This window comes from Trachinotus anak, unplaced genomic scaffold (genome assembly GCF_046630095.1).
Source record: "Trachinotus anak isolate AG129_WGS33_773 ecotype Australia unplaced genomic scaffold, CSIRO_AGI_Tana_v1 ptg000039l, whole genome shotgun sequence".
Lineage (NCBI taxonomy): Eukaryota > Metazoa > Chordata > Actinopteri > Carangiformes > Carangidae > Trachinotus > Trachinotus anak.
In genome coordinates, this window is record NW_027273890.1 from 1,206,917 (window position 1) to 1,223,341 (window position 16,425).

Genomic DNA, 16,425 nt, shown 5'->3' on the forward strand with positions numbered 1-16,425 from the left:
TCACATAACCTGTTTCCTGGTTAATGCCTTCCCTCTTCCTGAGTCTGCTCAAGAGTCAACCACCCCAGCCTGTTTCAGCATCAGGGGTCCCAGTTGACATCCTGTCTGTTCCCAAGTCTGCTCCTGAGTCTGTTCCAGAATCAAAATCCTTTGCTGACGCCTCATCTGTTCCAGTGTTGGGGATCCGAGCGTACCTTTCCTCTGTTCCTGAGTCATCCACCCTGGCCGATGCATCACCTGTTCTGGCGTTGGGGGTCAAGGTAATTGTCTTGTCTGTTCCTGAGTTGACTAATCTGGTTGACACCTGACCTGTCCCAGTGGTGAGACATCTGGCTGACGTCTCACCTGTTCCTAAATCAGGCATCCTGGCTGACATGTCATCAGTTGGCGATCTGGCCAACATCTGCTTCTGATCCCCAGTAGGTGATCTAGCCGTCTTCTATTCCTGAATTCCATTGGTGACCTGGTCCACTCCTGCTGTTGGTTATATGTCTTCCGTCCCTTGCCAAATCACAACCAGACATCCAGCCCAACCTCCAGCTGACTGGCCCTGACACTGCTCACCATCTTTCAGACTCTCCTCCAACCTGCAGCACAATATACTTGTGCCAGCCACTTTTCCTGCCTACAGACTTGCCCCTCTGCTCAGCCTCCAGAGGGGACCCATGTATGCCGTTGTCCTCCTGCCCCACCTACCAACAGGTCCACTGTCACCCCCAGTCTTCTGAGGGGACCTGTCTACAGTATCACCTTCGAGCTCAAACTCCTGTAACAACCAGTCTTCACTGTCACCCTTCAGCTCAACCTTTGTATGTATACTGCCTTCATCACAAGCCTCTTGTTCAATCTCCATTGAGATCCTGTCTTCATACCTCCAAAATGGCTCCACCTGTATGTCTAGCCATACTCCTGAGTGTTCCTGCCTGTCTGCCTGGCCTCTGGGTCATCCTCCCAAGCAGCCCTGCCTTTCTGTTTTTGCACCCAGGCCGTTCAACTAAGGTCTCCTTTTCCTCTCCTGTTCCAGAGAAAGACCTTCCAAACAAGGGCCTACCACAGATGTTTCCAGTTCACCCTTATTGTATGTTTGGATTTAGTAGATTTATTCTTGTAGTCTCTCCTGCATCCTGATTCAAATCACGACCAGTAACCATAACCTGTTTAAGATATTTGGTAGGAATGGTAAGGACCAGAAGATTGTAACTGTAACACTGTAACAGTGTAGTATGACAGGATAGTTGTGTTGGGACTCGGCCGATTTAAAACCATGTAGACTGTGCAGTATGTTCTTTTCTTTGTGGAACAAAAGAAGGCAATTTGAACTCCATCCCTAACAACAGCTCACAGCTTGACTTCCCCCAGGGACATTATTTTCCAATGAGTGTTGGTCATTGTGTGACATTTGACCCAAGGTGTCACCAGACCAGTGAAACCCAGCTCTTTTGCTTTATTCCTCTCTCTCATCCTGGCTTGTCCAGGAACAACACCTCTTTTCTCTTCTCTTCATGGCTCTTCCAGGGGCCACAAGGCTCCCAGATCTTCTCTGCAGGCCTGCTCACATCAGACGGCTCCACTTCACTCCTCCTCAACAGCAGCAACGGGAGTGCCAGCCTAAGGTTAATCAAGAGTGAACAAGTTCTTTTCAATGCTAGCGGTTACGACACCAAAGTGTGCCAGCTGATTTCACAAGCAACAGGAGCCACAGCAGATTTAGCGTGGAACAGCTTATTCTGTAAGTAGAACAAAGGAGCAACCAGTGACATCCTCTGCAACACAGAAGCCACTTTGCCAGACAGGACTTCACTCCACCAGAAAACCACACAACTCTCACCTCTTTGTTGTGATGTCTGTTAAGGTTGTCTGTTAGTCCCACTGTTAACCTAACACTTGTATGTTCACATACATACGTCTAGCACCTCCCAGAACTACGATTTACATGCAGCCAACTCTCCTTTAACCTGGCACCCTTTAGGCTACAGGAACTGGTTGAAACAAAGAAACTCCCTCCCTCCCTCCCCCACATACCATGTGCACTCAGCAGCGATCTTCAACCAGCTTTTGTAGTTTCTTTTGTTTACTGGACTGTACAATACTGGCTATCCTCTCCTGCTTCAGGATGGTGCCCCAAGGATAACTTCAATTAATTTTAAGAGTAACTGTCACAGGGTGTAGTGTGTGCGTGTGTACGTGTGTTACAGACGGACGCTGATTAGAGCGGCGAGCCCAACCCATCTCCAACCAGGCGATCGAGAAAATGCGAGCCAGGTGTGCGGGGACAAAAAGGGGAGGAGAGACGCCAATAAGAGCGGCGTGGAGCAGACGGTGCGGAAGAAAGAGCCCGAGAGAATGACAGAGTCGTGACCAGCCTATGGCTGGATCAGTGGAACCCAAGCAGATGAGAAGAATCTCAGTAGCTGGACCACACCAGGAAGGAGCAGCAGCAGAGAGACCATGGACGTCCGGCTGCTACAGAGAGGGAGACATGCTACGTGGGAAAGTGGAGGGGTGAATGCACGCTTCGCCCCTCCTCCAGTTAAGTCTCCCTCTTTATTCATTCTATCACCTACCGCTGACTATGCTCAAACTCACTGGACGGCTGATTGTGACAGAAGAGTTTATGTACTGAACGGGAACAAAAAGGGGAGGGCCACTAGTTATTTGCATGTTTATTTTGGGTGTATTTTGTTGATTTTTCTCATTAATTTGCCTAAGTTTGTGTGATTTCTTTACACTGATTTTGGCTTAATTTGTTTAGTGTATAAATGATTTTTTCTTATTGTGGGTAAATATTTCTAGTATTTTGTTTACTTTACTAATTGGCCACCCAGAGCAGCTTAAATTAGTCCATTCGGAAACCGCATCTGAAGACAAATGAGTGGGGACTGAAGGGTCTGCTGATTTGGGTTCTCTCTCTCTTTTTCCCTCCTGTACCTGCTAGAGCCAGACGCTGCATGTGGCAGTGGACACCAGGCCTCCAGGAGTAGCAATCACACCACAGATTGGACTTTTAGGCACACTGTACATTGGACCCTGGGACATTGTTGAGACACACTGGACTGGTTATTCCAGTCTTACATTATATTGTGTTACTCTGCTTTTGTCATGTTTATTGTCTTTTAAGAAATATAACTTGCCCTTTTGTAAACTGGCGTCTGTTGTGCTGTTTTGAGTCGGCAAATCTCCCCAGTAGAGTTTTTTTTTAATAGTAATTAAGGTTTCCTTAATTTTTAGCCACCCTCTCAGGTGTGACATAACTATTAATATATTCTAATCATAATATTTTAAATATTGTAATGGCCATATATGGTTTCTCCTGTCAATATAGAACCAATAATACCACCACAAAGTTGTTTAACTATCTTTAGCCTTGGGTACTCTGATACCAAGTACATCATTGAACCAGCTTATGCTCAGACAAGCATGAATATCTCTTTTGTCAACTAAGAAACATTCAGATTAAACAGGCCATCCAACCCAAACACACTTAGATGTCTCAGTCAATGACCAAAACTATGGAGAAACCAATCTGCACTTTGACTGTTACCTTACATAAGACACTGTACAACCCAGGACTGACTTCATCCACCCAGCACTGATGTCTTCCTCACCACAGACATATCATTCCATTTCATCATCATAGCACACGTTTATTCATGTCTTTAGTTATTGTGATTATCATGAACTTGAATGGGTTGTAAAACGTCAAGGTTTTTGAGGCCTTATGCTCCCTTTAACCATCTGCAGCTGGTTACTCTTGTTAAACAAGATGGTGTGGAGTTAGGCACAGTGTCATTTTGAATACATCTTGAATTAAAATCTCAAATTATGATGGCAGGGATATTGGTTTATTTTTGTGTGATTTGAAAACAGTTTTTAAAAAAAAATTTTAATCCTAAAATAGTAAATGAGAATCAAAAATACAGTTGACCCAAGGAAACAAATGTAACAGCATTGTGGTGCAAAAGCAATAAAACACTGTCATTGATCAATTTGATAATTGGTGTGTGTCCCTCTTAAATGACATAAAGTACTGAACACAGAAGCTGTGTTCCTCCAGTAGCTCTGTTTACAGGTTGTGTTGAAATGCTTTTTGTTGAGAGACGATCAAATATGTAGCACATGTTGATAATTATCCCGTAGGTCAACTCACACATTAAATGAACCTGGGCAATTGTCTTAAAGCAGTCCAGGTGGTTATATCTCTTATCAGTGACCTTTGGAAATAAAACCCTACTGTCTAACCCAAAGACAAATAATGCAACCATTTGTTATAATTTGAAGCTTGATAGACCATATTGATCATACAACTGATTTATAGACTTACTTGAACCTTGGAAGTATTATTTTATCATAAATCAGGTTATGTGAAATTGCAAAAGAGTACAGCAACATCCTAAGTGCCTGAAATAACAGTGTGTCATACACTTTATTGTAATCATATGTTGTAGAGATTGAGTAGTTTGAGAAGCGTATATGTTGGGGTATTTTTAACTTTTTGATTTTGTGAATTCACTTGCTAAACGACAAAAAAGATGCTTTTGTTCAGATACAACTTACACTTCATATTGTCCCTTTCATTTTGTTCAAAGACCAGGTGTCATCTCAGTCTCTCCGCAGTCTCTCTACAGTATGTTGGCCTCATGGGAGCCAGGCTGCAGTATCTGCAGAGTGATAACAAGTTTAACAGCTTTTCTAAACCAGGGGTAGAACAAGGTGTAGATTATAGGATTTAGACAGGAGTTAAAATAGAAGATATAAAACACGAAGAATGCAAATGAGCTATTGAACAAGTTGTCCCCTGCAAGAGAAACACCATAATGTGGGCAGAAACATATTAGAAAAACAACTACAAGAACACCAAGAGTCCTGGCTGCTTTCAACTCAGATTTCTTTGTTAGAGTCACTGAACGCTGGAGTGTGACAGCTGTAATGTGAGAGCGCATGGCACGAGCCTGAGACACAGCCACCACAAATACTCTCATGTACAGAACTATGATGAGAGTAATGGGAACAATAAAGGTCAAAACAAGGTCTAAGGCTCCTGTAGTATAATCAATGACAATCACACATTCTCCATGACAGGAATTGTGTCTGTCTGGTTGACTCAGGTCATCCTTTACAAAGACACTGCAGTAGACAGCAGAAATGAGCCAACACAGACACACACACAGTTTAACTCTTCTCTCAGTGACTCTGATGGTGTAATGCAGAGGGTCACAAATAGCTACATAACGGTCGACCGATATGAGCACCATGTCTCCTACTGAAGTAGCGGTAATGATGTAGGACACATAGATATATAGAAAACACATCAGATCACCAAGAAACCAGCAGGATGTGTTTCGGAGGATTTCTCCCGGCATCAGCAGGAGGCCCACGAGAAAGTCTGAGACAGCCAGAGAGAGGAGGAGGATGTTAGTGGGTGTGTGGAGCTGCCTGGAGGGAGAAGAAATACATCATTAAACCAACAAGTCCTCACATCTGAATGACAAAAACAACCCACGTTATTTAAGTGTCTTCTGATCTGCATGATCTAAAGTTACCATGTGGTTACGTTTGCACAATTCAAACTACAATGCAACACTGTCAGCAAGGTAGAATCTAAGTCTAGTGCCAAAGTGCAATAAGCTCAAAGACCATTCTCCTTGTACATCTACACAAGCTGTTCAGTTTTCATAGTTAGAAAATGTAGTTTAACTGAGAATTTCATGTGCCTGAAGTGGGAGATTGAGATGATGACGAGCAGGTTGAGAGCTACAGTGAGCAGAGAGATGGAGGACAGCACAATGTGAAGGAGAACAGCTTCAGACCGAGGAGATGTGGACTTCCTGCAGGAGGTGTTGAGAAGTGGAAAGCAGAGTTCTGCTCCATCCTCAACCTCCATCCTCAGAGAGCTGCAGCTCTGGCAGCTCTCTGAACAAAACTGAGTCAGATAAAGCCTGCCTCTCACTCTCTCTCTCTCTCTCTCTTCTCCCTCTTTATTCTCTGTTCTCTCTTGTCCCTTTGTACTGAGGCACCATTGGGTGGAGGACCAGCAAGAATGGCCATACCACCCCCATAGAATCCCCAAGGAATGTAAATTAATCTAATTTGGAAGAACGTCAACAAGTTAACTTAGTGTTGCAGGTTTTCTGTTCAGACTGGAAATTATCTTGTGCCCAAATAGCCATGTAATGTGGATTCACAACCCACAGCAGTTTGAAGCAAGAGCCCCACAGGCAAATTCAGAGCCTTTGGAAGAAACAGAGGGGTTCGAGAATGGAGAAGTACGAAGAAATCTGCAGCAGCTTCCTTGCATCTCATTTGAAGTTATTCAAATATATCCAGCACATAAACATTAAGAAATCAGCAAAGACTTTTCAGGAAAAACTGGTATTCCCAGCCAGTCTTCCAGTTGACATTAATCTCAGCCAGGTAACCACCTGCGTGTTCTTGGTCTCAAATTTCACATCACCTGTTTCCTGGTTAATGCCTTCCCTCTTCCTGAGTCTGCTCAAGAGTCGACCACCCCAGCCTGTTTCAGCATCAGTGGTCCCAGTTGACATTCCATCTGTTCCCAAGTCTGCTCCTGAGTCCGTTCCAGAATCAAATGCCCTGGCTAATGCCTCATCTGTTCCCGTTTTGGAGGTCCCAGCATATCTTTCCTCTGTTCCTGAGTCATCCACCGTGGCCGATGCATCACCTGTTCTGGCCTTGGGTGTCAAGGTCAGCATCTTGTGTTTTCCTGAATTGACTAATCTGGTTGACACCTTATCTGTCCCAGTGGTGGTCTGGCCAACATCTGCTTCTGATCTCCAGTAGGTGATCTGGCCGTCTTCTATTCCTGATTTCCCATTGGTGACCTGGTCTTCTCCTGCTGCTGGTTACAAGTCTTCCAACCCTGCCAAACCACAACCAGACATCCAGCTTAACCTCCAGCTGACTGGCCCTGACACTGCTCACCAGCAGTCAGACTCTCCTCCAGCCTGAGGCACAATGTACTTGTGCCAGCCACTTTTCCTGACCTCCAGCATTGTTGCTGGTCTCCAGAGCTGTCTTTTCAGCTTCATCTCTGATACCAGCTTCCTCTTCATTCTGTAGAATGGCTCCACCTGCAATGCTGGCCTCCTCTTGAAGGAGCCTGTCTGTGTTGTTGTCATTCTCTGGCTCAAACTTCCAAGGGAATCTGTCTGCAGACAGCACGGCTGAGCACAGCACTGTTAACCTTTATCGATATGCATGTACTGATTTGATTACTGTATGCACTATGCTTTGTTGTGATGTCTGTTAAGGTTGTCTGTTAGTCACACTGTTAACACTTGTATGTTAAGGCGTTAAGGCTACAGGAACTGGTCCCTCCCTCCCCCACATACCATGTGCGCTCAGCAGCGATCTTCAACCAGCTTTAGTTTCTTTTGTTTACTGGACTGTACAACACTGGCTATCCTCTCCTGCTTCAGGATGGTGCCCCAAGGATAACTTCAATTCATTTTAGAGTTATTATTAATATTGTTTAATAATAATATTTTTAATATTATAATAGGCATATATGGTCTCTCCTGTCAATATAGATCCAATAATACCATCAAAAACTCGTTCAACTATCTTTAGCCTTGGGTACTCTGATACCAAGTACATCATTGAACCAGCTTATGCTCAGACAAACATGACAAACTGGTGTCAACTAAGAAACCATCAGTCACATTCAGATTAATCAGGCCATCCAACCCAAACACACTTAGATTTCTCAGTCTTTGTCAAAGACTGAGAAATCTAAGTGTGTTTGGGTGTGTTTGGGTTTTGTGTTTTCACAGTGCAGAAACCAATCTGCACTGTGACTGTTACCTTACATAAGACACTGTGCGACCCAGGACTGACTTCACTCACCAAGCACTGACTTCTTCCTCACCACAGACATGTCATTCCATTTCATCATCATAGCACACTTTTATTTATGTCTTTAGTTATTGTGATTATTATTATGAACTTGAATGGGTTGTAAAACGTCAAGGTTTTTGATGCCTTATGCTCCCTTTAACCATCTGCAGCTGGTTACTCTCGTTAAATAAGATGGTGTGGAGTTAGGCACAGTGTCATTTTGAATATATCTTGAGTTAATATTTCAAATGAAGATATTAACCAGGGATGGCAGGGTATTGGTTTATTTTTGTATGATTTGAAAACAGTTAAAATTGTTTTTAAAATTCTAAAATAGGAGCAAAAGCAATAAAAATACTGTTACGGATCAATTTGATAATTGCTGTGTGTCCTTCTTAAATGACATAAAGCACTGAACACAGCAGATGTGTTACAACTTTTTGTCTCCTCCAGTAGCTCTGTTGACAGGTTGTGTTGAAATGCTTTTTGTTAAAAAGAAAAAGGTTTTCTAAGAGAGACGATCAAATATGTATTACATGTTGGTAATTGCCCTTTAGGTCAATTCACACATTATATGAACCTGGTAAATTGTCTTAAAACATTCTAAGGTGTCCTCTCAGCAACATGTAGTTTCAGAAGGGAAACTGTCTTGTCCTTTAGGGAAAACTCAATGTAGAAGTGTGAGCATGAGCTGAGCATGGAACTTGATTGTTTCCTTACACCTACATGCCTCTCACCCTGTACACCTGTAGGTCCCACCTAGGAATTTTGTTCCACCCAGCACTGACTTCTTCCTCACTACAGAGGTGACATTCCATATTATCTTCATAGCACCCTCTCATTTATATATTTAGTTATTGCAATTGTTATTATGAACGTCAATAAAATTTCAAGCTTGATGCCTTACACTCTCTTTAATATTCAAAAATGTAAATGGATTTTGAAGTTTTCAGTGTATATACTGACAGTTAAACCTAAGTCACAGTGAATATACAGTATTGATACTTGAACTATCAGTGCACATGAGCGATGGTATCCTCCATTGACCAACAGGAACTGCAGCTGGTTATTCTTGTTAAGCAACATGGAGTAGAGTGGGTGCCACTTTAGAGTGAGGCACAGTGTCATTGTAAATGCATCTCTTTGCATATTACATAGTTAGAATTTAATTTAAATCATGTTTTACACTATGTTTGTATAAATGCAATAGGTATATGGATTTTGCTTAAAAGGTTAAATGAAGCACGATAAGAGAAAAGTTAAGATTTTATTGGACAGTGAGAAAAGTCAGTCCAGCAATTGCTGACCCCTAACTGTGATTTCCACTGTGGTGCAATATCAGAAAAGCTATACAAGAAAAGTCTTGTCTTGGCTCAATATATGTCAAATGATGATAGAGATGGCAGGGATATTGGATGATTTTTCATGGCGGATTTGAAAACAATATAATCAGTTTTTTAAATTATAAAAATAACAAATGCAAATGGAAATGAGTTACAGCATTCATTTCCTCTGGTCAGCAATTCTGGAGCTAAAGCAATATAGAATACTGTGATTGATCAATTTGATAATTGCTGTGTGTCTTCTGCTCTTTGCTTTATCAAAACACATAAAGCACTGAGAACAGCAGCTGTGTTATGGCCCTCTAGTTGTTTTGTTGCTGTGTTGTATTGGAAGGCTTCTTGCTACAAAGACAAAGGCCTCATAAGAGAGACAATTAAATGCTTATTGATTTCTGCAGCAGCAAGTGAGTGTCCAAAGAGATTCACATTTTATTAACAACACACTCAAACTATAATAAGTGACTGATGTATTTGGACTTTCTGGATTTGTTCACTTTCTCATGGAGCATGAACATATTCTTTTTTGTCCATACACCAGGTGTCATCTCAGTCTCTCCAAAGCCTCTCTACAGCATGTTGGCCTCACGGGAGCCAGGCTGCAGTATCTGCAGAGTGACAACAAGTTCAGCTGCTTTTCTAAACCAGGGGTAGAACAAGGCGTAGATTATAGGGTTAAGACAGGGGTTGAAACAGAAAAGACAGAGCACAAAATTTCCAGCTGAAGTATTGCGCAACATCCCTCCTTGTGTAATAGTTACACCATAATATGGGCAGAAACATATTAGGTACACAAGTAAAACAAGACCAAGAGTCCTGGCTGCTTTCAACTCAGATTTCTTTGTTAGAGTCACTGAACGCTGGAGTGTGACAGCTGTAATGTGAGAGCGCATGGCACGAGCCTGAGACACAGCCACCACAAATACTCTCATGTACAGAACTATGATGAGAGTAATGGGAACAATAAAGTTCAAAACAAGGTCAACAGTTCCTGCAGTATAATCAATGACAATCACACATTCTCCATGACAGGAATTATGTCTGTCTGGTTGACTCAGGTCATCCTTTACAAAGACACTGCTGTAGAAAACAGAACAGAGCCAACACAGACAAATGCAGACTTTAACTCTGGTTGCAGTGACTCTGGTGGTGTAATGCAAAGGATCACAAATGGCAACATAACGGTCAACTGATAAAAGGACCATGTCACCTACTGAGGCCGAGGTATTAATGAATATTAAACGCTTATACACAGAACACATCAGATCACCAAGAAACCAACAGCTTGTTTTTAGAAGGATTTCTCCTGGCATAACTACAATCCCCACAAGGAAATCTGAGACAGCCAAAGAGAGGATGAGGAGGTTGGTGGGTTTGTGAAGCTGTCTGGAAGAAAAGACAAACATCATCAATCATGGTATCACGCAGTCATGGCAAATTTAAAAAGTATTAGTGTTGTAATGAGATACTTGGCAGAAGTAGAAATCAACAAATCAGCAAGATATTTAGGATGGAGCCAATGCATGTGTTACATTTAGTAGGCCAGCATCTTCAGGATTAATGTGACACAACATGGTCACAAGGTGGACTATACGTCTGGTATGCCAAGGTGTGACATTACTCATGTACTTGATCATAGCCAAGTTTTCTACAAAAATTAAGTTCTTCATGTCTATGAAAAATACAGGCCCAACTAAACCAAAAGTTGAAATTATAGCAGCTAAATTAATCTTTACCTGAAGTGGGAGATCGAGATGATAACAAGCAGGTTGAGAATCGAAGTGAGCACAGAGACCAAGAACAGTACACTGTTCAAGAGCAGAGATTTGGATTGAGACGCTGGCTTCCTGCAGGAGCTGTTGAGGAGTTCTGGAAAGCAGAGCTCCACTCTGTGCTGTGCCTCCATCAACAAAGTCCTGCAGAGAGCTGTAGCTCAGGCAGCGTTCCTATTTATCACTATTTACCACAGCCCTCCCATCCTTTTCCAGTTCCCATTGGACACTGAGATTTCCTCTCCAAATGCTTATTTTAGTTATTTTAATATACATTTGCATCTTTAGGTGCAATTTCATGGACCTTATTAACTTTTAATCTTGTTTAGTTTGCTGAGGCTCACAGTCACCTAAAGGGCCACACACTGGACTCTGGCTTTAATCTTGAAAGTGCTGAAGTCTGTGAGGTTCACTTGTGTGTGTATGACCCAACCTGAACAACCATATAGGTCAATTTCTTCAACCCTCTGATACGACCCATAGCAGTGTCTCCTGAAGTAGCGCCCCTACTGCAGCAGGCGTACCAGACCTTGGTTTTCATGGTTACAATAATGAACACAGGGACTGTGTCTAGAGTGGTGTACCTTCCTTTGTTGCCATGGTTATTATAATAACGGTCATGTCTTGGTTAGGTTCAGGAAAAGATGGTGATTTGGGTTAAAATAAGTTCTTCCTCAACATGAGATTATCTTTGTTGCCATGGTTACAATAATAATAGCAAACGGTCATGGATAATAGAAACAACATAAGCTGCTACTGTCACATGGGAATCGAACACCGCTCTCCTGGGTCATATTCATCCATCCACCCCAACCTCCTCCTGACGTGGACTCTGTCGCTCTATAAACTACGTCACCGCACTTTTCCCTTTGCTCCTGTCGACATTACTACGACCACTAGATGTCGCCTAGCAACAAAATCTAAGGCCGCAGACACTCTGAATGCATCTCGTGGCTGCTACGTAATGTCTTGCTCTTCATTTCAGCGCCCATGTTAACGGATTAGAGACACACTGCCTGCATAAGACATGTGTTATGCACACGTCTCTTGCGTTGCAGCTGCATCACAGGATCTAGAAGATCGGCATTTCGACTTTTTTTCATGCAATGTGCCTCTTCTTCATCTTCTTTTGAGGATTCAGCTTCCATCTCCTGCTCCCAGAGTGTCTACCTTAGGCAACATCCACACAAATAACTTTTTAGTTTTAAAACAAATCAGTTCTGCTCTTTTTACACCTGGGGTTCAAACTACCCCTGAGTTTTCCAACCCCTAAAATGGAAACATTTGGAAATGCTGTTGAACCTGTTTTAGTTTGAAAAAACCTCCTTCAACGCCATTATTGTCACACCATTTCTTATACTTGAACCCTAAATCTCCATCCATCTGATTGTGAAGGCTCCATCCTTGGCCTCTAATTATATGCAAACACATTAATCTTTATCAATGTGTGGTAGAAAAATAAATCCAGAGAAGAGGGTTCAAGTTTTAAGATCCTTTATTCAATTCAATTCAATTTTATTTGTATAGTGCCAAATCATAATATACATTATCTCAAGGCACTTTACAGGGTAAGGTCAAGACCTTACTTTGTTACAGAGAAAAACCCAACAGTTCCCACAAAGAGCAGCGCTTGGCAACAGGGGGGAGGAAAAACTCCCTTTTAACAGGAAGAAACCTCCAACAGAACCGGGCTCAGGGTGGGGGGGTCCGGTTGGGTTTAAGAGAAGAAAGAGGGTGGGGGGAGGAGAGAGGAGAAAAGAGAGAGAGACCAGGAACAGCTGTGTAGGTAATGGTGTTATCAATAATAATGACAGATAACAGTGGTTAATAGTAATGATGAGTAGTGGTGGATCTGGATCCTGCTGCTCCCGAGGCAGAGAGACCTGCAGAATGAGGACAGAGAGAGGGAGAGAGAGGAGAAGCACAAACTACGGGAGGAAGGATAAACTTTCTTTTAGTGAGTCTCTCATTAAACCACAGCTGTTTACACACTAGCTCTGTTAGCTACTTTAGCTTAGCAGTTAGCGATGGCTTCTCTCTCTCCCTCTCCTGCCCCTCCCCAACCTGACCAGCGGGGACATGTACAGCAACATTTCATCATTCAACCAATGGTTGTCACGGTGGTGTCCAGCCACTGATGTGGGTTTGTTGATAACTGGCAGACTTTCTGGGGAAGACCTGGTCTGATTAGACGAGACGGCAAACATCCCACGCTGGATGGAGCTGCGCTCTTATCTAGAAACCTCACTGAGTTTATTAGAAAGCCAAAGCCATGACAAACCAGAGCTGAGACCAGGAGGCAGAGTTGCAGTCTTACACTCTTCTCTCTCTTAGAGCAGTCGCCTGCCATTCACCCCCTACAAACTGTGTCTGTCCCCACCACCTACATTTAAATGTAGACTATGGACTCAATTGGCTTCTCTCAGCATGTTAATGAACCCACTCACTCTTTTAACCAGACCCTTGATCTGGTTCTGACTTATGGTATTGAAATTGAATATTTAACAATATTTCTCCAAAACCCTCTTTTATCTGACCATTCTCTGTTAACATTTGAGTTTTCAGTCATGGACTACACAGCATCTGGGAAAGAAATCTATTACAGCAGGTGTCTCTCTGACAATGCTGTCAGCAAATTTAAAGAAAGAATCCCATCAGTACTGAGCCCACTGCCATGTATCAATGCAGTAGGGAACAGCTCTCTTAACTTCTGTAATGGAAAATTTTGGTATAACTCATGTGTGCCTATTCAAAACTGTGTAACCAATGACAGTGTGGATAGTTCTAATGAAATTTTTGAACCTAACCTTTGTACATCCTTTACGGTTGTGTGAAAGACCTCTGTGTGAACTAATGAAGAACACATGTAGACAATATATGTGGATGTCTTTGCCCTTCTCATTGTGATAAGTGTGTTGTTCATACATTGCGTTGGGGGAGAGGCAAGCAGGTGAAGACTCAGCACAGAGACAATCCCGTGAGAGAGTATCGTATTTTGTCTTTGTGGAATGTGTTTTTGGAACTATAAGACTGTGGCCCTGGGTAACATCTTCAGGCCACTCACTCACTGACTGTACTACTGTTCGGTTGTGTTTGTGTGACTCCATTCATGAATGTTTATTAAACTCAAGAAAGACAGCTGACGCGTGAAGATCTTCTTTTTCAATTATTGAACAAGGTAAAACATTTTTGCCACCACACTTCACATCCACACAGGTTGATGATTTTGTTGATAGTACTGTAGCCTCACTGTGTGCAACTCTAGACACTGTGGCCCCTCTGAGGAAGAAGGTGGTGAGTCAGAGAAGGCTAGCTCCATGGCACAACTCAGAAACACGAGCTTTAAAGCAAAATTCAAGGAAGCTAGAAAGAAGGTGACGTTCTACTAACCTGGAAGAATCTCTAAAGGCTTGGAAAGACAGCCTGTTGGCATTTTAAAAAAGCCTCCGTAAAGCCAGAACATCCTATTATTCATCATTGATAGAAGAAAACAAGAACAATCCCAGGTTTCTGTTCAGCACTGTAGCCAGGCTGACAGACAGCCACAGCTCTGTTGACCCATCTATACCTTTAGCCCTCAGTTGTAATTGCAAAATTGTCTCTGTTACAGAAAAAAATCACCATCTCCTCCCCACAGCTGACTCAGATGTACTGTTCAGTTCAGCAGCCTCCAAATTAAGCTGCTGTCCTCTCTGCTTGAAGCTCCAGTTTTTGTCAACAGGACACGGTCACACCAACAAAAACGAAAGAAATAATAGATACAACGGCTGGAAGGCAAACTAGCTTGCAGGGAAAATACCCTGCTGCCACCATAAGAGGGCAGTAAATTACATTTAAAAATGCAAACAGTCATCAGGTCCTTCGCGGGACAGAAAGCTGCTCTGAGATCAGCTATAAAGAAAGATATCACTTCAACTTCAGTATTTTTCTAATTTATATGTATTTCTAACTTTAACCAGGTAAAGACTGCTTGTCTTGTTTGCCCTGACAGCATGACACTGACATATAGTGTTTTTTATACAATAAAGACACATGATGAGTGAAATAATCAGTCAATAATGATAATCAGTCCCTCCTCAGTTACACTTCCTGAGGAGATTTTTCCTATTTGAATCCAGGGTCTAAAGATTGAGGTTGTCATATGTTGTACAGATTTTAAAACCTCTTGAAGCAACTTCAACTGCAAAATTCTCCACTATCTGAGTCTCCTGGAACATAATGGACAGACATAATGGAGCACCAAACTGTTCGCTACAGTGGGTTTTTAGAGCTTGTTCTCAGAAAACAGAGAGTAAAATGAATATTTAGGGTCAGAAATCCACAGACTGAGTTAAAAGACACTAAAACACTGGAGCTGAGGCAACTGCAGAGTCAGTGGGTCCCCCCCCAACTCCCCGCCCCCACATTACACATGGTAATTTGATCCATTGCTATTACAAAAATATTAAAAGATTAAACATACAATGTAATGACAGGCAATTTGTCAACCAGAAAAAAACAAACGTAATTATTCAGCAATGATTGCATCACATGTTGATGTGTAGTGGTTGCATGGTGTGTTTGTGTGTTTGTGCTGGAGCTTGTTTTTCTTAACACCTCTGATTGCGGTGGCACCTCAGGCACTGAGATATCATCATGTGACACTAAGACACGCAGGTGTGAACAAACTTCCTGTCAGGAGAGGGTCAGCTCACCACCATTAGGATCAGCTAATGGGCAAATTAAATCTCATGGGGCTTATCTCCCTGTGTGTGCGTCTGTGTGAAGTGTGTGTGTTGCAGGTCTGCTGATTGCCACAGTACACAGGCAAATGTCAGAGGTAATACAAGGTAAATGGTCATTTTTCCCAACAAACAGTTTTCTATGGAGAGATGAGTTGTTGCATCTAATTTTAGTTCTGCTCATTAAGTTCATTGCATCATTCACATGAAGTTATGTGTCTCAACTTAACTTAAATAACTTGTGTTATGTGTTAATACTTGAATACGGCTATATTTTTATTGTTTACTGTATCTGGATTCAGGGCTCCCTTTACCCCATGTGTGACTGTAATTTGGTCACATTGTTTCTACAAAAGTCAAAATATATATTTTTTACCTGTTATCCAGCTGTGGTTAAAGGTAGTCTTGTGATTCCACAGATGTTCTCTGGAAAAATAAAACGCTTCCCCAGGATAAAACCAACATTTCAATCCAATGTTTCCACAGATTGGTGAACGACAGACGGCTCCTGAGTTTCGATGTACATAATGAAAACATCAAACACCACTGCAGGCCTCCAATCCACCAGAAAGCCCCCCCAAAAAGAAGAACAAGCGAGGTGTCAGGGGGTACTCAACCATAGCCCACCTGTTTCAAATCCAGATGAGGTCCTTCATGACATATTGGGGAGCAGGAATGAAATGCCCTGGTTTGTGTTTGATTTTGTGATCTTGTTGTGTCATGTTGAACACGTTGTAT

General features: G+C 42.3%; 2 protein-coding genes across 2 annotated transcripts; both read right to left on the reverse strand.

Annotated features, from left to right (window-relative positions):
• Positions 1–3,880: 3,880 nt before the first annotated feature.
• On the reverse strand, positions 3,881–5,881 carry LOC139615005 (trace amine-associated receptor 13c-like). The gene is made up of 2 exons (XM_071472754.1): positions 5,712–5,881; positions 3,881–5,433 (listed from the first exon to the last, which is right to left on the reverse strand). The coding sequence occupies exons 1-2, from the start codon at positions 5,879–5,881 to the stop codon at positions 4,620–4,622; spliced, it is 984 nt and encodes a 327-aa protein (XP_071328855.1). The 3' UTR covers positions 3,881–4,619.
• A 3,882-nt stretch (positions 5,882–9,763) lies between these two features.
• On the reverse strand, positions 9,764–11,100 carry LOC139615006 (trace amine-associated receptor 4-like). The gene is made up of 2 exons (XM_071472755.1): positions 10,931–11,100; positions 9,764–10,580 (listed from the first exon to the last, which is right to left on the reverse strand). Exons 1-2 carry the CDS (start codon positions 11,098–11,100, stop codon positions 9,764–9,766), a joined length of 987 nt encoding a protein of 328 aa, XP_071328856.1.
• Between the last annotated feature and the right edge of the window lie 5,325 nt (positions 11,101–16,425).